General features: G+C 41.2%; 1 protein-coding gene across 4 annotated transcripts in view; it reads left to right on the top strand.

Annotated features, from left to right (window-relative positions):
- znf385c (zinc finger protein 385C) overlaps positions 1 to 23256 on the top strand; it is a 151454-nt gene that overhangs the window by 52887 nt on the left and 75311 nt on the right. For all 4 annotated transcript variants that reach the window (XM_035997012.1, XM_031312623.2, XM_031312621.2 and 1 more), the window contains exon 2: positions 14518 to 14847. In XM_035997012.1, the coding sequence (XP_035852905.1) occupies positions 14520 to 14847 (328 nt within the window). In that variant the 5' untranslated portion in view covers positions 14518 to 14519. The remainder of the gene's footprint in view (positions 1 to 14517; positions 14848 to 23256) is intronic.

The raw sequence follows: 23256 nt of genomic DNA, 5'->3' as shown, positions 1-23256 counted from the left end.
TTCAAAAGACTTACATAAGCAGTACAGTATGTGGCTCGATGGTGTTTTAAGCCCCCAGCGTCTCCTTCCAAGCAGCGCTGCGACCGTTGACTTCAAGGCACCTAACCCTAAACCCTAACCATAACCCTAACCCTAACCTTAACCCTAACCATAACCATTGCCTAATCCTAGTGCCTTCCAGGCAGTGCTGCCTGGGAGGAGACATTGGGAGCTTAAAACACCGGTAAACACAGTATGTGTGTCTGCCAGAATCTTACTAATGGCAATATTCCCATTCCTCTGCTGTTCTCAGTTTTAAGTAAAATGTGTGGAGATGCAGCCAGTAAGAAGTCAGTGGCAAGTGTTCTTTTGCGAACCAGTTTCATCGCATTTCTATGTTGTCTTGGTGTCTACCGTGGCTGGCCTAAATATGAAAAGGGGCCGTGGCTTGAAAGAATCCACCTGGAATGGCCTTAGGCTGTTAACACAAACATATTTGCTGATGAAGTTGATGGAGAAGCTCATTAAAAAAGGAGCCTTTACAGTAGGAGGATACATTGTTGGATCGCTTTTCATTTGGACCAGCAGAGGTGTGGAGGATGCTGTCATAAACTCGTGCTGAATTTTCTGTGCAAACATCTGGAGGGCCGAAAGACTCACGCCAGACCTTTATTTCGTTGACTTTTTATCAGCTTTCAAAACTATCTGCCCACACATGCTGACTAATAAGATGCTGTTGTATTCCTCTCGAGACAGAAATATTGTGGGATGGATGATATAGACGTCATGATTAACTAATCTCAAAAAGTAAGAAACGGGATGCTGTTAAAACAGCTCTGGTTTTCCTGAGGGTTTGTGTTGGCTTGAATTTCTCAATCTTTGCTCTCTTCCTCCATAAAGCAGCTCAAGCACATCATTGTTTGATATTATATAAAAGGCAAACATATACAGTATCAGTCCGACACCAGTTGATAATCCCCTGCCAGGTGGCCTGCAGGGTTTAAGCTCCAGGGTTTTCTGTTGTCCCAGGGAGTGAGATTGAGTTCTGGCAGTGAGGCATCGTTCTCTTATCTCTGTGTTTGCCAGAATTATTTTTTACTCTCTATCTTTTTCTCTGTGTGACCATTGGGGCAGCAAGCTTGTGCAGTCAGAGTTAGATCAAACAAATTGAATTGTTTTCCAGCAAAACCCCAAAATTGATTAAAACAAACTGGACAGCGGGAATGACTGTCTCCCAGTACGGGGCCAGAAGTTAATCAGAGTTTAGCTGGTGGCTGCTGCTGATTTTAAGTTGCACTCGTCCAAGCTTGATCCAAGCCAAGGCCAACATCCAGAGTGACTGTATAGCCATATATCTCAAAGCACCTAAGTATAGGGCTGTTGTGACACCCAGTGACATTCTCACTTGTCACTACTGTATCCACTGATCCATCACACAATTCTAAGAGCGCATCCTGTGGCCATAGTGGAACAACAACAACAGCAGCTCATCATTGTGTCACATTGACCTACTGGTTTGTTAAACGTCTGGTAACCAACCAGGTTGGAGAGGTTACTTAGAAGATGTATTCCATTACAATTTGTTACTGTCTGTAGTGCCAAAGTTGTGATGAGTAATAAATCGATCAAATTATTCTGGTCATATGTTCTGTTACAGTATTTTTGGTTTTTGGTAATTTTTGTTTCAGTTTTTATTGATAAATCATTAGTCATTAGACGTTCCACTTCGGGGATTGCTCTGTTGCCATCGGAAATTCAGCAAATATTTTGAATATTTGAGTGTTTAACCATTACCCATCTCCAAGGGCCTATTGTCTACACCCCACTTCTCTCTGAAGCATTTCATGTACAGTAGGTCCGGTATATTCGTGCCCTCACTTTAAACTTGCTCATCAACACCTCTTTTCTCAGCTCCTGCAAGTTGATCCTCTGCTTCTAAATAGCTCTTAGTAAGTTTATTCCTCTGCTGTGGTTCATCGTGTGATCGATGAGCACCAGTTGGCTCTGTCACTACCACTAAGACAGTGATGGAGAGGCCCCCTGATCCTAGCTGTTATCCCAGAAATACATTAGGAAACATATACATAACCAACAGTGAATTGTCTGTACACTCAAACAGAGCATGCAAATTCTGTTTAGCGCCAAGTGCTGAATAATTGATATGGTGATAAAACTATTTTCCTACTGGAGTCATTGCGGCGGTTATGGCTGTTGTGGAGGCCACAGCGAACTGTTTTGTTATTAATAGCCCGGTAATTGTGAGTGGCAACCTGATTGATTCACTTCACTTCCTGTGAGAGCAATTGACGACGCATTATTACACATCGTACACAATCATGCAAATGTGTGCTTTCTCACACAAGCCCTTTTTATACACGCACACACACAGGCACACACACAGACACACACACACACACACACACACACACACACACACACACACACTTTCTCCTCTGGGTCTTTTATGTGCTGATAGAAAAAAAGGGGAAGATGTGCCAGCGATTGCGAAGAGGGAGGTGGAAGGATGCGTGTGTATGTGCGTGTTGTTGTGTAGAAATACAGCTGGTGCTTTTCACACTACATCATTTCATTACACACAGACATGCTGCAAAGTTTTTCCTCATGAGCCTACTCTGACCCCAATCTTTACAGGTCCCTTGACCTTCTCACATTAGACAGAAAATTGGCAACATGCTCAAAGTCAGGCCTGAATAAGGTTAGTGTGTGCTGCACCAAGTGAAGAGTCAGACATGATATTTAGCTGTTCAGAGATGGATCTGGTCACAGTGTAAGGAGGAATGTTGAGGGGCATCTTACATTATTTGGCCTACATAGTTCAAAGGTCAGGCTAGTTTGTCTTTTACGACAACATGACAGTTTTGTTTATTTAGTCACCAGAAGGACTTGAACAAAGTGTCTGGTGTGTTTACTTTGTGTGCACGGAAATCTGTGTGTTGAAATTACACTTCATCAATCATGGCGCAACCACAGTGTCCACCAGACGTCATGTTTCTGTGCGCTAAAAGATTGCATGTGATCAGGAAAACACACAGATGTTACTGAAAGCTGATTTATGACCAGGAATGTGTCTATTCATTTGTCTGTTTTGCTGGCTCACTTTAGCTCGTCAACTCTGACCGTGTTTATGGACCTTTTTTGGAAAGCATCCAAACACAGAATCAGCCTGTAGTCGTTCTGTCAGAGGGGTAAAAAAGCAGATACACTTCCTCATCAAACATTTGGCATGGATGGAACGCAGATTGCAGGAGCGTGCCTGATGCCATTCACCCTACACCCTCACTCCCACTGCTCGTCATCACTCCCTTTACTTTCGTAGTCTCTGCAGGGGCAACCAAGTGCAGCCTCGCTCTGATTGGCACATTATGAGCACAGGCTCAATCACTTGCTCACATACAACCTTAGACCAGATTATAATCTCTGTCATACATATGCAGGGGATACACAGGGTAGCATATGCAGTTCCAAAATGTGTGACACCCACTCATGACGGCACAGAAATGAAACAAATTGTGTTTTTGAAAGGATGTCTGGTCATTTAACTCCTTGCCTAAAATGGTAATATTTCAACTAAATGGATTAGCTGTGAAGATTATACTTAGATCAGATCAAATTAGATGAAATCAGAGATGCAGACATGGTAAAGCCAAAGAGCTACAGACAAACATTATTATGCGTCAGCAGGGGTGTTCATATGGTCTGTGAGTGGGTGTCTCGTGGTGGGTGGGATGCATGGTGATATACAGTATTGTGTGCTGTGGGAGCTCTGTGTTTAAAGGTCCAACTGAAATGAACTCAGTAGGGACTGTATGCGTCACTACCTTTTTATTCACCATTCTTTTTACAGCATTGTTCTCCTTTCACCTGATTTTCTCTCCCCTAGTTACACTGCAAAAAGGCAATTAAATCAGTTCAAGATTACGCATCGCTTCTATTGGACTCCCTCCAGATTGTTTTTAATTGATCTGAAAGACACAACAAATTGTTGGAAATGTAAGACAGAGGACGGCCAATTACATGTCCTATGGTCCTGTGATAAAGTCCAGGAATTTTGGACCAGGAACTGGAAACTGTTAATTACAAAAAAAGGCAATTCAAGAAACTCATAATGTCTTATTTTAACATGATTAAATCTTATGTAGGTTAATAATCATTTTAAGCACTATTTACATTATTAAACCTTTTTTAAGGTTAAAGTATGCCAGTGATAACACAGCATTGTATTGTATTTTGTTGAACTTGTTAGAGGCACAGTCTTTGTTTTAAAAAACTAGAGTTAGATTATATATAATAGTATTGTTACATTTAAAATATGGTCGACTTGAAGCAGATCTAAACAATACAAGTGAGCAAGCCCTATTTTGAGACTCATTAAGGCTCATTGTTTTGGTTTTCTTGTCTGCAACTCTGCTCGCTTCAACCCAGTTTTTGGCAACAGAAAGCAGCTGTTTTCAACTGTTTAGCAACTAGCTGTAAATAGTAGAGCATTTAGCAGCTAATTAGCCAGATATTCTTTCAGCAATTAATACTGAACATACATTCATCAGCTGGCCAGAAACATGACTCCAAATGAATGCTTATCTTGCTGTGGATACTAGATGTCTATAAATAATTGTTTGCCATATCAACTCTGTAAGTTAATATGGAGATGTTGTGTTTTCAACTTGTTCTGCTGCCAGCAATTGACCAAACAAGTACTTTATTTTATTTTGTTGAATAGACCTACTAGCAGTTGATCTGGATTACACAATATTTTGCTTGCATGAAGAAGGGATTTTTTGCAGTGTACATAAAGCATACAATGTTAAACCCACTTTCTTTACTATTCTTCTTGTGCTACTTTCAGTCACTGTACTCATCTTCCCAGCATCTATATACATATCGCCTCCCCACTAATCACTTCTTTTTCTTCATTGTGTGTCCCTGTGAGTAGCATGGCAACAAGTACTCTCAGTTCTGGGCAAGTAATCCTCCCTCTTGTCAGAGCTGGGAGTACGATGGGGACTGATGGATGCAGAGGCAGCTTATTGGCAAGGACAGCCTGCATGCCAGCATCAACACCATAGTTGATCCCTGGATAATACGGTTTGATACCCACTCTTAGATACACACACACACACACACACACACACACACACACACACACACACACACACACACACACACACACACACACACAGGTAGACCTCACCCACATGCTGAAACTTCAAATTTCAGCAGCAGCAGTTGTGCTCTTTATCTCCCTTTATTGGGACAGCCCTGCCTTTGGTCTTTCCTCTGAGACAACTTTCTGCAGCACCGATGGCGCATATCTGGCATATTGTCTGTGGGAATGTGCATACTGTATGTTTTGTTTTATGTAGTATGTCTCATTTGAAATCACAGCTCCACTATGTTCAGACAGCCATTTCACTTTCTTTCCTGTTGCCAGATGCTTTGAGTCGGAGTTGCTCCACTGTTTGTGTGCTTGTTGCTTAAATACCATCCCTCACTAAATTACATTTGCTTACCATGGAGCAGGCAATTTGTCAGTGTGTCTAACCGCATGTGAGGGAGTCCGACTCAACTCTCTGTGTCTAATGAATTCCTCCTACAGAACTAATGTCATTAAGGACAGGTAGGAATGAGGCTAATGCAATCAAATCCTCGCAGTAATTACAACTCTCCCCAGTCGGGCCCAGATACGCCACACCGATGAAAAGAAGCAGCTCATTAAAAGTGCTTGTATACAGCACCGGCATCAACGGATGCACCTCCTCTCTTGAAGGTGTCATCAGGTAGATTCAGTGAGTAGAAAATACATGAGATGGGTTGGATCTGCCAGCGCAAAATCAGGTGGTAGTTTTTTGCCTTTTAATTGGGCAGGACATATGAGGAAAAAATTTCAGTGTCATCGTGCCACATCTTACTCTCCCATTCTGAAAGTGTGTGTTCAATGTTGCAGCATGTCAAGGTGGGAGGAGGAGGAGGAGGAGGAGTGATGTAGCAATTGTGTCACTGTGTGCTGTTCTCTGACCTGTTAAGGGGAAACAGGTTGGCAGGTTTGATGATGTTTGTTTCATGTGTGTGGTCACTAAGGGGTTCTCATGATAATGGATAATAGACCAAAACATAAGGGCAAAAATCAGTCATTCAAAATGTCACAGCACTCAATGTGTACTACATTATCACACATGCTCGATGATTAGTGAAAATATAAAAGAACAATCAATGCAAAGGGTTAATTAACATGACATTTCAGAGTTAACACAATATACAATCTACGCATATAGCAGGCACCTCTGTTCACAGTCACCTTCATTGTTAACAGTGATGTTATGATGATATCAAAGTAGACATCTGAATTAACTGTTTCCTGTGGCAGGGACATTTGGATTTAAATAACAAGCAGGCCTTTGTGCCTCTTTGCGCGTGTCTGTGTGTTGTCTTTACAGTATAGAGATTCTTTTAAATAGAATTAAAATGGGAGTGAAAAAAATATTTCTATGGATGATTAACTTTTAAGACAGACAGCATTGTATGGAATATTCCAAAACACTATAAGGAAAGATAAAGTATACATTTATAATTATATAAGTTTAAGCAGCATCATCATGTGTCACATTTTAGAATTAAAAATATATATTTTTTAAGTTAATTTTTATAAAATACAGTACCTGTTGAGGCCTCACTGGGTTTGATCCTATTCATGTAAACATGTTTAAAGCGAAAACAAATTATAATAACAATAAATCAAATTACAAAGAAAGAAGAGAAATTATTATTGTAATTATACAAGTGTCCTTTGCAATTAAATGAACAGATGTTCTCCTTTTCAAATCTGGAAGGCTATTTTATTAAAGTTAAACGAAATGTACTGTAAGCACAAACATGTTAAGTCCCAACCAGCATACTTCAACCGATACTTTGAAGATAATTTTCAACATGTGACATAACACCTTAAGCCTTTAAGGTACTGTAAGGCTGTCACCGCAGTTTGCACTATAATGCATCACAATGGCAGTTTTAAACATGCAGTGACAGATTTAAAGCAGAGCACTGACATGACGTGATGTGCTGCTGGAAAAGACAAACATGGCTATGTAAATGTCATGTCAGCAGGGGTCCTTGACATTCCCTCCCTCTCTTTCCCAGCTATGTCTGAATATGTTTAGGTCATTCTTCTCCAAGTGTGTGGTTAAAACATCATGGTTTCCTCAGTTTTACTGTACATGAGAGGCTGTGTGAGGGGATGTCTGCTGCTCCCAGAGGCTGTTCCTAGCCGCAGGTGCCAGCTGATTCACTGTGGTGTACTTTTATTCATTGAGTTAGAATCATCCGCCCACTTTAAAACATATTAGTGGGATAAGATGTTTACATGGAGGGAGGAGTGTGTGCGCGCGTATGTTTGTCTTTTGTGTGATAATACTGTGTGTTGTGCGTGCAGGAATGTGCAAGCAGAGAAAGAAGTTCCTTAAGAAGTTTTTTTTTTAATGCAAGTATAAAAAACAGTGCTGCATCTGTGCCCAACTTCCATCCCTCTTCCTCCGCTTTTCTGTCTTGAAGGCAATCTGTTTCCTCCCATCTCCATCAGTCATGCTATCAAGGCTAGGGCTGCCTCTGTCTGTTGTCTTGCCCTGTTTGTCACACAAGCTGTGTGGGAATATTACATTGTTTTCACTGGTGTCAGAGCTCTAAACAAAACTATTGGAGCGTAATAGACAATAATTGCACTGGTGTTTAGAGAAGGAGATGAGTTGATAGAGGCACATCACTCTTACAGAGCCTGTTTTATCACTTTTAAATATATATGCAGGGTTAGAGTCTCTTATCTAAAAGCAAAAATCCATCTACTCTCCCTGCAAAAACCATGTCCTGTCAACTCTGAATTAATCCCATTCCCCAGGCACCTGACAGAGCTCACAACACTGTCTGTATCTTGATACAGCTGGCTGTAAATTTATAGTTAAAATGAAACTAGCGTAAAGACTTTCCTCTGGGATGGTGGACTGAATTTTTTGTCTTCAGTTAGAGTAAAAGGTAGTGAACGGAAACCAGTGCGAGTCGGTACCAATAATTCTGAATGATTCTCTGAGCATGTTTAAGTCAGCGGTGGCAAATGTCCTTAATGCATCTTCTGAATCTGGTCATCAGAATACCTCGGCATACGCCAAGCACCACCGACATGGCTCTCAAACTGCCAGCTTTTTGTTTAACACCTCAGCCAGCAGATGCCTCCTGGGATATAGGCGACCACTCATTAAGAAATTAATTGGAATTATTCCTGGCTGGGACACATCTTGCAAATATTGCTGACCGTACCGCGTAACTTGTTCAGCAGGCAGAAACTGACAAGAGGTTAAAAGCACACACAATTAACACCTCTTAAATAGGCCTTTGGACCAAAATGTTTGCCCTGCAGACTAAAGACTGTGTCTCTTTGTGTGTGTGTGTGTGTGTGTGTGTGTGTGTGTGTGTGTGTGTGTGTGTGTGTGTGTGTGTGTGTGTGTGTGTGTGTGTGTTGTGACTGTGGCTGAGCCTGGGTTTGTCTGTGTCTAAGTATATCTAGTGTTGTATGGAACCTCTCCCAGTGTATGTGGTTACTCCTATTGGGCAGTTCCCCAGTTGAGTTTGTGGTGAAATGTGAACAAGGCGAATATGGGCCTGTTTTCCTGGGCTAACTTTAGCACGCTTGGCAGACGGATGTTTGAATAGTAGTGCAAAAACTGGACTGGACTGTTTTTTTGTGGTTGAAAAATGAAAAGGGCCACATTGGACAGAGTCAGCCTATTCGGTGTAGTGGTTGTGAGCCTTTTGCAAATTGTAATATCTGTTTTTTTTTGGCATCTAGGAATGGAAGTCCAATGAAATATGTAATATAATAAGATAGTAGAGAGAGACAATGCGCTTGTGAGATGCTGAGCACAAGACAATAGCCAAAGGAAAAAATGAACTAATTACTTTTAATCTCAATGCAAAAATACTTTAGTTATCAAATGTTTTGACAAGGGCTTTTTAGAAGTTGAATTATGCACCTGTGACTAAAATGTTGGATAAAATATGTTTTACATCTGTACTAATAATATGCAATCCTTTTTATCCTTTGTCTAATATACTGTAATAAAGAAACCTACAGTATATGTCGCAGACCACTATAGTAGACTAAGGTCACTTAAAGATTCATAGAGTTAAATATGTCCAGAGTGAAAAAATTGTAAACTTTTGGAGGGATTGCCATGAAAAAATACTTATAAAACTAATAAGTGATGTAAGTGATCCAGTGTGAGTGATCCAAAATGATCCTTAAAATGTTTAACCTTTGCATATTTTCCATAAAGGCATTTGGATTTGATGGAACAGATATGGACGAGAAATGGTCATTGTACCCGATTTTCGACATGTAAAATTGATTTCTTTACACAGGCTGCCCTTTCTTTAATCAGAAATCCCCCTTCTATCTTGCCTATCTTTCTCTTTTTTGCTCTAAATTCCTTTCTTTTATCTTTTCTAATACCCTCTGGCTGATGTTTGTACTAATCTGCACCAGCGTACGCACATATGCAAGAGCACCCACACTCACGTACACACAATGCCTCAAATACAGCCTCAGTGATAGGATCAGTGTGATGCTGTATAAATTTCCCCCCAGTGAATTTTTTTTTTTTGCTAGGACACACTGACACACTCTCATGCACAAGCAAACACATGCATACAAGTAAACACACACATACACATACTGTGTACAAATGCCCTCTCTGTTTGTTGCCAAAGGACTGCTGCAAACAAAGATTAGAGAAAACGCATCAATTTATGTGCCATTGCTTTTTATTTACTCTCAGGCTGGTGCTGGGGGTGATGGGGACTGCAAACACTTGGTCCTAGCTTTCGACTCCCAAAACAGCTGCACTGTGGTTGTAACTTCTTTTTCAATAAGCACAGAACTGATTCCTGTATAATTACACTCATTAGAGAACCGTAGCCTGGGCTTTACATAATCAACACTGATACACTGGACACAAATACATGGAGCTATAAAGACCTCAGGCCCGTTCTATAGTTGTAGTAATGACAATACAGAGTTGATGATGACAGTAATGATACTTTGATGATGCCAATTATACAAGCGCCTTTGTGCTCACTTTTCCATATGTCTCTTTCTATCTCTCGGCCATTACTGACCTGATGTAGTGAAGTGCCTCAGGCTCTGGTTTATTGTCAGGAAAAATAAGTCCATATCCACCTGATACATGTCAGATATGGAAACGGAATATCCTTGTCTGCAGTCATATTTCTTACAGCTATCACTGTTAGTCTGCTTAATGGTGAGAAATGCTAACTATTGACATTTTTGCATCCAACTCTTTAGTCAGGGGTCTTTTTCCTCTGCCTACCTTTTCCTTCACGCGTGCATGTGTTTATTTCCTCTGAGGCAGTGTATACAGGATATGAATGTGTGTTCTGGCTGCTTGTCGGCTTGATAGGATTTTAAAATTTTGTTTGTTTATATTGCTGAGGTCTGTCCATGTGTTCTAGGCAGCAGAGGTTGTATTTAGTCAAGTCTAAATCTCTCTGTTTATTTGGGCATGTTTGCTGAATTGCTCACCCCATTGTTTACAGAATCTGAGGGCAAGTTATGTTTGCAACTGTGCCGCTAACTGTACATAAGCATGTGTGTATGTACGCATGACATTTTGTATTGTATGTGACCTGTGTGAGAACCGCTGTGTCCCATTGGCTTGCACTTGTTGTCGGTGTCCCCCTCTCATCAGTGTGATTTAGGAGCTGCTAACATGCCTGTAGTGTTTGCTCTGGTCCATCTGGAGGCCAGTTTCTGTCTGCACCAGGAAAAGCCTACGCCCCCCATGCCTGTGGCCACAGTGGATTGGTGGGGGTCTTCGTCGTGGTGGGTCGGTGGTTAGAGCTGGTTTGAGCTAGGGAAAGTGCTATAGTATTTCAGGATCAGTGAGCAGCAGACACAAGATCATAAATAGAGTTTTTATTGCTGAGCTGCTATGCTGGGTGAGCCTGGGTCTTTCAGCAAGATCACAGCAGTGATTGATGGTTCCCATGTGCCAAGGGAGGATGGTGTGGGGTGTAGGCGGAGGAGGGGCACATCAGACAGGGGAAACAGCAGACATGGCAAGGCTGGCAGAGCCTCCTGCCCTCGCTGTCCTCCCCCAGGGTTACCCCCTGACAATCTCCTGCCCTGCGTCAGCCTACAGATCTCTGTGTGCAGACACAGCATGAGCTCTTGTCTCACACAGCTTTTACCTAGAGCTGGAAGAGTCTTTAAAGTCTCTGCAGGCTAATCGGTTCAACCACATATACACAGGTAAAAGCCATAAAAACCCTTTGGTCATTTTGGATTCACAGCCACTGTACACAAAAGTAGCTTGTCCCGTTCACTCTCCAGGTACCAGACACTTTAAAGTGAAGTGCGGTACACACAGAGAAACGGCGTCAGACATGACATCCATTGTTTCTCCATCCATCAGTTCTTCTATGGACATGATGCAAAAAAACAACGTATTATAAGGTTAGGTGAGTGTGAGTTGATTTTTAATATTGGCATTTGAGCTGAAGCCATGAAGATGGCTCTAAATCTTAAGTATTTTTTAATAACATTAATATTCAAAATCACTAAAGCAAAAATTGAAGTTACAAAAACATCTTTAGGTTTTATTTAACAAGCAAAATCTCACCTGAACTGTTTCATCAGGCTTCTGTGGGTGTGTTTGATCACATTTGATTATCAGTGACCAAACAACCATCCAAGTGTCATCAGATTCTGATTAAATGTTGCTAAGTGAAATAACCAAATGGTCCCAACATTGGCAGAAAATAGCACAAGGACCCATTCACTTATAAAAAGCTGATTGGGAAACTATGTTTTTTAGGGCCTTTACAAAAGTGAAGATTTGTTAATCTGTCTACTTTACCAATGGATTGAAAATATTAAATCTCTGTTTAAAAAAAAAAAAAAAGCTTTCATGTTGCTCTATAACAATGCAACTCCCATTCAAAATGCAGATAGTGTAAATATCCAGTGAATCTCTAAGGTAAGCTTTATTTACACCAAAGCACCCAATGCTAAATGTACTGCTTTTACTGTTAGGGTATTTTGTCAGATGTGTGCTAGACTGGTCTCTATGGTAACAGTCATGCTTATGCCATTTCTGCAGAAGGCTAAACTGTATCACAAAATAGCAGGCATGAGGTTCAGACCGACTTTTGTAGGCTAGACATTGAACTGCTATTTATCATAAAAAGCACAAGTGATCTTTGAGATCATCTAATAGTCGGTTATGTTATATATATATATATATATATATATACACGTGTTAATTAAGTGTGATCATGTGTGTGTTCTATAATATATCTATAAGTGTTCTATGAAGAACTGCCTCTTAGTGCACGGTGATGGAGGACAGCGGGATGTAATATGCTCTGTATGTTAAGTTCTGCAGTTCTTCATTGAAGGTTTTGTTTTTACAACCATGCTAATTTGGGGCGGCTAGCTGAGTAGTTTGCCAGGAGTGTGAGGAGGTTGCGTGGTTAAGGACCACAGAGATTTTTTTCATTCAGTGCCAGAGAGCAGCATTGCTCAAAGCTTTTGAGAAAACATCTGATGGAGCCTCTTGAGTGCTCCCAGATTGGCAACATGAATAGCAGCTTTCATGGAGGCTGCTTGCCCTAATGTGTTTTTGAGCTGTGTGTGTGTGAGAGAGATTTTTCATGCATGTAGGTATGTATGCATCATAGACTCCACTTTACTTTTTTTTACTTTGTGTGTGTGTGTGTGTGTGTGTGTGTGTGTGTGTGTGTGTGTAGTGTTTACATAAATAACTTGAGGCGGAGGCAAAAAGCCTGCAGCAGAAACGCACAGCTGGGTGTATTTCAGGGACTTTTTCCAATGGTGATGTCTCAATCCTTCACAGAGCTACTGTAGATCTACCTTTTGATTTATTTATAGAGACAGCAGCCTTTTTTGTCACTTTGCTTGTTTGTCTCTTTCAATATCACTGTCCTGCTCTCCTGCTAACCCCCAATACTGTATATACAGGTTTTTACTAGAGCCCGACCGATAAAGGATTTTTAAGGCCGATATCGATACAAATATTTGGTGATTTAAAAATCTGATATTCCAATATATCGGCCGACATATATTTAAAAAATAATAATCCAGAACCGCATAACAAAACATTAACAGATTTCCCTAACATTAGTTATTTGTAGTTATTTATGAGTCCTCACTAAAATAATATGATAATGCAGTTTAAAAATAAACTTGTTTGTTTTATTGTCACAGAGGAACATCAAAATAGTTCTGATAAATAAAGTTCTGATAAATAAAATGTATAAAAATACAAACTTAAGATATGAAACTTAAAGGGTTAAACACAAGTGTTGCCAACAGGGACATTGTAGAGTGCCCTCTGATGGACAAACTATGCAACGCCAACACTCATAACATGGTTGAAGGGTGTTTCGTCCGTTTTTATTTTATTTTTTAAATATTCATTTATCGGCCATTATAAATGCCGATACCGATAGTTTGGAAAATGCCTAATATCGGCCGATAATATCAGCCCGCCTCTAGTTTTCACAAGTACAGTAACGTATGTACATCTAGTTGTACAAACACAGGAGATGGTAGAAGTGTTAATCTCCCACATACTTGTATATTTTATGCAGTTGCTGTTGTATCCATAATTCCGTCGTTCTAGTTTGAACATTGTCAGCAGACATTCATCAGAGCCCTAGACTCCCAGTTGTTTTTCTGTTTGCTGATCTGATTCAGGCACTGCTTGGCCGAGATCCTTCAGAGAGGCAGTGCAGCTACTGCTGCAGGATTTTGGCTTGCAGGGGTGCACAAACAGCAACCAGGCATGCAGTCATCATAAGTGAAGCAGCTTGACAGAGGGCCCTCACTGGTCCTCAGAGAGCCACACTGCAGCACTCTGTCTCCCCCAAGTGGTGCGTCATTGCACCCCAGGACCTCCACCACTTGGACACCCTACTGTACAGTGTGATCATGTACACATTTGTGCCCAGTCTGTCTTTCATTTCCTGATGTCTTCATGAGTGTTTGTATACAGTGCAGGTTTCACTTTGTTCTGAGTGTGCTGACAAGCATGATTTACATCAGACATGAACAAGCTCAGATTCCACACACTTCTCGACGAAGCTTTGGGACCAGGGGTATTTTTGCCCATGTCCTCTGTGGCTATCAGGTTTTAACAGGCTGGCTTTGTATGCTGGGTGAGCCAGGCCATGCCAGACTGGGGAAAATGATACCTCCATCCACAGGAGACAGGACACACGGCCTCACTCTGTTCCATGCTGTGTTGCACATGCTAACACTGGGGCGCTTCAGAAAGGGAGGGAGCATCATGAGTCATGTGTACACTGAAAAAAGTTTTGAGCATGGAGTGGTCTGACACTTGAGCTGTAAAGTGAACCTCTAAACGATATTGGTCTTTCCTCCTGTTAACAATGTTTTTCCTTTTGTATTCATCCTATCCTCTTCTTCTATCACAGGTATGAAACGTCCATTCAGCCCATCAGCTCTGCCGAACACTGAGCCGGACAGGAGAGGGTTTGGCGCTGGGCTCCGACTGCAGATGGACGGCGAGCCTTGCTGTGACACCCAGGATGAGGGTGCAGTACCAGATGAGCAGTCACCAGGGGATGCCCTGCCTTCTGTACTCTGCAGACCAAAAAGGGAGAGAAAGCAGCGCAGCTACACATTGTGTGAGGTCTGCAACATCCAACTCAACTCAGCCGCACAGGCCCAGATCCACTACAATGGCAAATCCCACCAGAAGAGACTCAAGCAGATCAGCAATGGCAAGATGCCAAGTAACACAGGTAGGCCTGGAGCGCTGCTCGACTGACCACGATGTTTGTTTATTGTTGCAAAATAAGATGTAAATGCAGAACATGAGATAAAGTGCTCTGCCTCTGGCTTTTGTAACCTTGTCTAGCACAATAGGGCCATTCAGATTTACAGAATCCCTGCACATCTGTCACTAACCTCTGTGTGCCCATCCCCCCCCTACGTATATTCAATAGAAGTTTAACGAATTCAATTCTATTTGCTAAAATGTGTTCAGACAAAGCCTCAGGCTCAGGACACACACACAAACACACACACACAAACACACACACACACACACACACACACACACACACACACACACATACACACATACACACATACAAGTGTAGCAGAGCTGAGTGAAGTCAGCAAGTGAGAAGTTAATTAAGTGCTGGTTGTGTTTGATGGTTGTGTTCCTGGGAGTGATGCGGCTGGAGTGAAGTTGGACAGACAGGCAATAAGCTCACGTACCCCTGTAAAAAAAAAAAAGCACAAGATTAACAATTTGGATACCCAGTTTAAGCTCAAATTGCCCTATGAGTAGATCATGTGTAGCGACAGGTCGACTGAAGACTGAGGGGTCACAGTTGATTGTGTCTCAGCATGGCAGGTTTCGGAACTGAAAGACATCTGTCCAAAATTACCAATCACATGGCCTACAGAAATGCACACTGTCAACAGACTCAGGCTCCAGACTCAGACATGTGACTGACTGTTTACATCTTGCACACAGTGCACAAGCACATGCCCCAGTTACACCCCTCTTCCTCTACAGCAGTAAAAGCATACGTTACCCTTGAGAGCTCCCCCTGCAGGCCCCCCTTGTCAGTTACTACCTACTCTCTCTTGTCACCTTCTATAAACACCCACCTCATGAGCTGCTCCGATCATCACGGAGCTTGTCTAATGTTATGAGGATGACTCACTTAAGAACAAACCCTACACAAGTCAGGGAACTGGTCCTCAGTCCAACAGGGCAATCCATTTTTATGCCTCCACCTCCATTATCATTCCCACAAGAATTACAAACATCCGAGGACATCATCACTCCCCTGGCCGCAGAAGACGAGGAGTCAACTATGGTAATCTCCGTTGCCTTGACGGTTCAAATGATCGAATAGGATCAGCGCGGGCTGTGGATACAATCCCTATCAAATTTGCATTGTTGAATGTGGAATCACTTTCGAACAAAATATTAATTTTAAATGACTTTGTTCTATCACATGATCTACACTTTTTATTTGTCACGGAAACTTGGCAGCATGTTGGCGATCTAAGCCCTTTCACTGATTTCTCCCCTGGTGATTGTGACTTTTTTAGTTCTACCAGATCCACTGGCAGGGGTGAGGGTTTAGCGACAATCTTAAAAAATCACTATAAATGCCGTGAATCGGCAGTTGATAAGTACACTAGTTTTGAGGTGCAAGCATTTAAGGTTGATTTGTCCTGCTCACTGATTTGTGCACTGGTGTATAGACCCCCAAAGTACATAAGGACTTTATCAGTGAATGTATGAAGTTTCTATATCGGAGTTTGTGCCCAACTCGGATAAGATTTTAATCCTTGGTGATTTTAATATCCATATCTGTTGTCCATCAAAGCCTTTAGTTAGCCAGTTTTTACAACTTGTGGACTCATTCAATCTGACTCAGTCTGTAACTGGTCCCACACACAAACATGGTCATACACTGGATCTTGTTTTATCATTAGGTTTTCCTGTTTTAAATATTGAGCTGGATGTTGCTAGTCTATCTGAACATAAACCTGTGATTGCATAACTTTCTAATCCATTACCTAAACCTTGCTTGCCAGATCATTGCTAGGCAATTTTCTGATGCTTTCATAGCTTGTCCTTTTGCTAGCCCTACAGATATAACCTCCGCCTCTCTGTCTACAGATGAGCTAGTTACTCGGTTTAATACCACTGTCACAGATGTTCTTGATATTATTGCCCCTTTTAAACTGAAGCGACCCAAAGTCAAAGCCCAACCTTGGCTTAACAGTGAGACTCGTGCCCTTAGACACTTAGAAAAGCAGAGGAAATGTTAAAAAAGATAAACTTCAAGTGTCTTATGAGATACTGAGAGATCACCAGGTATCCTACCAACGCCTTGTCAAAGCATCTAAAGCAAAGCATTTTTCTGATATCATAGCTAAAAATGCACATAGCCCTAAAATTTGGTTTAGTGCAATAAATACTGCACTAAATCATGCTATTGCACTCCCTGATGCTACATTTGAAATCACGGAACAATTTTTTAGCTTTTTTATCTACAAGGTTGACACTATCAGATCTTGTATTTCACCTACTGATTATGACCCTTCTAAATCAATCCTATGCCCTGCTTCTCTGAATTGTTTTGTGCCTGTGGCCCTGTCAGCATTGTTGGATATTGTATCACACATGAAACCTACTTATTCATCTTCAGATATTGTCCCCTCTCATCTTTTGAAAGAGGTATTTGATACTATTGGTCCCAGCCTCTTGTCTGTAATAAATAGCTTTCTTATGAATGGCATAGTCCCATCTAGCTTTAAACATGCTGTGGTTCAGCCTCTAATTAAAAAAACAACCTTGACCCTACTGATTTTTGAGCTTTAGGCCTATTTCTAAATTATTGTTTATGTCAAAGATTTTGGAGAAGGTTGTTCTTCCTCAGCTCTCTTCATTTTTAAGTGAAAATAATGTATTGGACAATTTTCAGTCTGGTTTCAGAGTACACCATAGCACAGAAACAGCACTTCTTAAAGTGCTGAATGATTCATTGCTGTTTGGTGACGGAGGAAATTGTGCTATCTTACTCTTGCTGGACTTTAGTGCTGCATTTGACACTGTTGATCATGCCATCTTGTTGGATCGCCTTCAGCAAAGGGTAGGGATCCAGGCTCTTGCTCTATAGTGGTCTTTTTTTTTTTAAGATTATTTTTTGGGCTTTTCCGCCTTTAATTTTTGACAGGACAGCTAGGTGAGAAAGGGGAGAGAGAAGGGGAAGACCTGATGGAAATTGTCACAGGTCGGAGTCGATCCCTGGACCTCTGCATCGAGGCATAAACCTCTCAGTATATGTGCGCCTGCTCCACCACTGAACCAACCCGGCCACTAGTGGTTCAATTCTTATTTAAAAAATAGAACCTTTTCTGTTGAAATTGGATATATCTCCTCCTCTTTGGCAGCGATTACATGCGGTGTACCTCAAGGTTCGATTTTAGGGCCAATTTTATTCTCTTTGTACATGCTCTCACTGGGCTCCATTCTTCACAAACATAACATATCTTATCACTGTTATGCTGATGACAGACACCCTTTTGCCAGAAATCTAGGTTTCATCTTTGACCCAGCATTAAAGTTTGACAAACAAATTAGTTCTGTTGCTTTTTTTGGCTCTTATTTCGTCTCGTATTGACTACTGATATTCTGGGATTTGCCAATCATTTTTATCATGCCTGCAGCTTGTCCAGAATGCGGCTGCTAGATTGTTGACTGGTACCAGAAGGAGGGATCATATCTCCCCGATATTGGCTTCTCTTCACTGATCAAATATAGAATCGATTTTAAGATAATGTTACTTGTTTTTAAGGCATTACATGGACCATTTATATATTGCTGATCTCCTTACCCTACATCACTCCTCCAGGAACCTCAGATCGTCTAATCAGTTCCTTTTAGCTATTCCACAGTCTCGGATGAAAACAAAGGGTGATCGTGCCTTCTCTGTTGTGGCCCCGAGATTCTGGAACAAACTTCCCATTCATATTAGGTCCTCCTCTACTGCCGAGATCTTAAGTCTCGTCTTAAAACACATTTTTATTCTTTGGCGTATGATTTAGTTTAGGGACATTTGTATAGAAGTGTGTTGTTTGTATGATGTTCATTGTGTCTATATTTTTATTGTGTTCCTTTGTTTTTATAACATAATATAACTTTGTACAGCACTTTGTTCAGCCTAGGTTGGTTTTAAATGTGCTCTATAGATAAATTGACTTGACTTAACTAACAACCAACAGGGCTTGGTAGATCATTTGGTTGGATGCATGTGTGTTTATATCTGTGCATTTATGTGTGTCTTTAGTCTGTGTTTCTGAAAGAGCTTCACAGTATTTGAACCAGCACTATCTGAAAAAGGCATTCTGGGACATCCGGGTAAAAATCTTTCAAAGCAAGTGAAATAATCTCTTCCCAGTGGTAGATCTAAATGGTTAAATGTCAAGCCTTGAAAATATATTTCTGAAGTAACACTGGCCTGATGCTGAAGGAAGTAGATTTGTTCAACAGTTACTTTTTTTTTTTTTAACAATGTTTTTTTTTAAATTTGTATTGCAATTACTTTTAAATTAAACTTTTAAAGTTTTTATTTAAAAATGTTTAAATTTTGACACAGACACACAGTGCATAAATGTTCCTTTTGCCTCATTGCATTTAAAACAAAGGTCAGGTAAATTACTGTTATATTTAATTTGACAGGAGTTGCATCAGCCATTTATATTGGAGTAGCTTTAAATTAGTGTTTGCTATTTGTTTCTGAGATGCGTCACAGGTCTCCTTCCAATCATTTTCCAAAATGTCCTCTTTTAAGTCAGCCCTCCATGTCTCAAGTCTGGTTATCGATGTTTCTTTAGAGCCAGATGCAAGCCAGTTATATATTGATGAGATCAAACCCCTCTAATTGCAATTGTTTGTTATAATTTATTTTACGGATGAGTGTGCAGGAATCCAGAATGATTTCAACGGTTACACTTAGAGTCAATGTACCCTTGAGCATGGCACTTAACCACCAACTGCTCCAACATAGCTGCTCAGGTGACAACAGCAGGGAGCAGTTCCTATGATACTCACATCATTTATATCTATCTTTTGTAGCATTTGAAGCAGGTCTTAAAAGAGCAAAACTGTTCTGTGAATTAATAATGGATAAAGCCATTAAGTAAATTTTTTTAATGGTGAAATTACCTGTAGCTGATGTCTGACAAATGCAGTAGGGAGCTCTATTTGAAAAACCCATTGTAGTGCTACTAGGGTTGGGCGGTAATACGGTATACCACGGGGTCTAAAAATAGCAACGGTATCCGTTTCAATACCGTCATTTAAAAAAATGCAATGCACTTATATAGGAGACAAGGATTAAATATTAAATTGTGGTGATCCACAAGTAAGGCTGAAAGAGACATTCACCAAGGTAGACTACTGTAGCTTTAAGGGAGAGGTGTTATGATATATGAGTTCCGGGGTTGAATTATGTCAAACAACGATGGTGGTGAAAATGCTGTTGCTTCGGCGGCGCAAGCCGCTGCTAGCAGCGTGGCTAATAGGTGTTATATGGGGAAACACGTCTCCGACTCACAGACCATCAGCACCGGATCCCCCCAGGGCTGCGTTCTTTCTCCTCTGCTCTTCTCCCTGTACACCAACAGCTGCACCTACAGTCACCAGTCCGTCAAGCTTCTGAAGTTTGCAGACGACACCTCCCTCATCGGACTCATCTCTGATGGAGACGAGTCCGCCTACAGGTGGGAGGCTGACCACCTGGTGACCTGGTGCAAGCAAAACAATCTAGAGCTCAACGCTCTAAAGACAGTGGAGATGGTTGTGGACTTCAGAAAGAACCCAGCCTCACCTGCCCCCATCACCCTCTGTGGCTCCACAATTGACACTGTGGAGTCTTTCCGCTTCCTGGGAACTACCATCTCCCAGGACCTCAAGTCGGAGCTGAACATCAGCTCCCTCGTCAAGAAAGCACAACAGAGGATGTACTTCCTGCGGCAGCTGAAGAAATTCAACCTGCCAAAGACAATGATGGTGCACTTTTACACAGCCATCATTGAGTCCATCCTCACATCCTCCATCACCATCTGGTACGCTGCTGCCACTGCCAAGGACAAGGGCAGGCTGCAGCGTGTCATTCGGTCAGCTGAGAAGGTGATTGGCTGCAATCTGCCGCCGCTCCAGGACCTATACGCCACCAGGACTCTGAAGCGTGCTGGTAAGATTGTGGCTGACCCCTCCCACCCCGGACACAAGCTCTTTGAGCCACTCCCCTCTGGCAGGAGGATGAGGTCCATTAGGACCAAAACCTCACGCCACATAAACAGTTTTTTCCCCTCCGCCACTAGCCTTCTAAACAAGGCTCGGAATCCATCCTGACTCTCTCCACACCCCTCCTCTGGCTCCTCATGCCACTGTACCTACTCTGCTGTAGCGTCCCTTTTCACTACTGTTTAACTTATTTTACTATTTATTTAAATTTATTTTATCGTTATTAATACGTACTGTGTGTATATGTTTATACTTATATTGTTTATATCTTTTTATCCTTCTTATATTTGTATGTGTGACATGCTCCAACAACACCATGACAAATTCCTCGTATGTGCAACGTACTTGGAAATAAAGCCCTTTCTGATTCTGATTCTGATATACTGAACGCATCCAAGCTGGCGCACGCCATCGTGACGTCAAAATGATGTCATATCCTGCCTGCGCGCCGAGATGTCGTGACAAAGCGGAAACGGGAGGCCGAACGGGTCCGCAGCCAACCGGATGCCAGGGCTCTCACAGTGACTCCTAGTCTCTCTTGTAAACTTAGGTTAAGATGAGTTCTTTTATGGTGAATGAAAGGCTTGATCCGACGAAGTAGCTCATCCAATCAAATCGAAGCATTGACGGCAATGCTGCTGCCAGTTCTGCCGTTGTTTACCTTTTTCTTCTTCTTCTAGTCCGTAGAAAGAGCAACGTCGGTAGCCTTTGCTCATTATCGACACCGCTGTTCAGGAGAAGACTGCAACTAGTGTCACCACCACCAGCGCGGGTATAAATGGTCACGGTGATCTCATGACGTCACATTTGGATGCGCCACGCGGGCTGCGGTTACTGTAAAACGGCCTTAAGACGCTCTCAAAACATTCCTGTTGGAACTCTTTGAACTGTCGGAGCTGGAGAAAGCAGACCGCCTGCTGTCCCCAAACGGCCTTGGCGACAGCAAGCCGTCCGAGTTAATGGAGAGCTTCCAGCACCCGTGTGCACCGCACTGACCGTGCGCTGGCTGTGGAGGCAGACAGGATTTTCCTCGCCAACCGGCAACAGTTTGTCCAGTTTGACGGTATCAAAATTTTGATACCGCCCAACCCTAAGTGCTCCTTTAACAGTTGCATAATAAAACATACATTATTTTTCTCCTAAATTGATTATAACTCATTACATACTTTTTACATACATTAATTTGTCAGTGTTTGTAGGGTGAAGCAGATCTGGAAATAACATTTACATCATTTTGTTGTCACTTTTGGTTACTTTGCTTTATAAAGTTTAGTGTTCTTTGTTAAAAATTGGCTGTGTTAGTCTGTTTTATTATTTTTAATTAGCACTTTTCTTAGTATTTTTTATGGATTTCCTTGTTGGGAAGCTATTATATTACAACTGTCATACCCATTGAGAAAGGCAGTGTGGGTTTCCAACCTCTTTGTTTACAATCGAGAAACTCTTTTCTTTTTTAAATTTTTATGACACTGAGTAGTTTAAAGGATAATGATTAATCAGTGGATCTGAGTCTCTCTTTGTATTTATGTCCTTGCAAAAGATGGATGGGATGTGACTGTTCTCACACTGTTTCATTGTTCTCTTAGTAGAAGGAATTACTGAATTACAGTAAGTAATAACACTTTAATTCATGTGCTAAAGATCACACTGTTATCTTTTGTTAAGATTTTTGAACATGCTGACATTTGATTGACATATGACGAACTTCTCACACACATGTCCAACATATTTAACATCAAATTTGGAGTAATGTTAAGAGGCTATCTTCTGTTGCCAATGATTCTTCCTATGATTGCTAAATCCAGGTTTTGTCATTGATATATTTTTCTGCATGAGTATGAAATGTTGATTTATATGCAGCACCTAAGTTTTTGATTTTGAAGAATTTGTTTTGCAGCTGTTATGACAGTCGATCAAATCACTATTTTAGTCGTGCTTCATCTGACAATAGACACAAAAAATATGTCAATAACAATACATGGCTCTATGGATGCAGAAAGTTAACGATCACAGAGGAGAGGAACATGTCATCAATGGCGATTGTCAAAAGTGTGAATGTAGCATTTAGTTGTTTGTAAAGCAAGAAGAGGAAAACAAAGAGAACATTTTTGTCAATGTGGGCAGCAACACTTTTAAATTTGTTCAGAAAATGCAATTGTTGACAGAAAACGTTTAACAGTTAACAGTGTTTTCAGATTAATCTCCATTAGTGCGGTCACAGCCTGAGATCAGCACAAAATAATTCTGCTCATTCTGAGCTGAAAATTGGGTTTCAACATTGAAACACAAAGTGCTTAGTCCTACTTTTTGGTGAGAACTTCTTCACCCAGAAAACACCCACGAGACTAGTATGTCTGAGGGTTTGAAT

This window comes from Sander lucioperca, chromosome 21 (genome assembly GCF_008315115.2).
Source record: "Sander lucioperca isolate FBNREF2018 chromosome 21, SLUC_FBN_1.2, whole genome shotgun sequence".
Lineage (NCBI taxonomy): Eukaryota > Metazoa > Chordata > Actinopteri > Perciformes > Percidae > Sander > Sander lucioperca.
The sequence above is the reverse complement of the archived record's forward strand: the minus strand, read 5'-3'. Positions and strand labels throughout refer to the sequence as shown.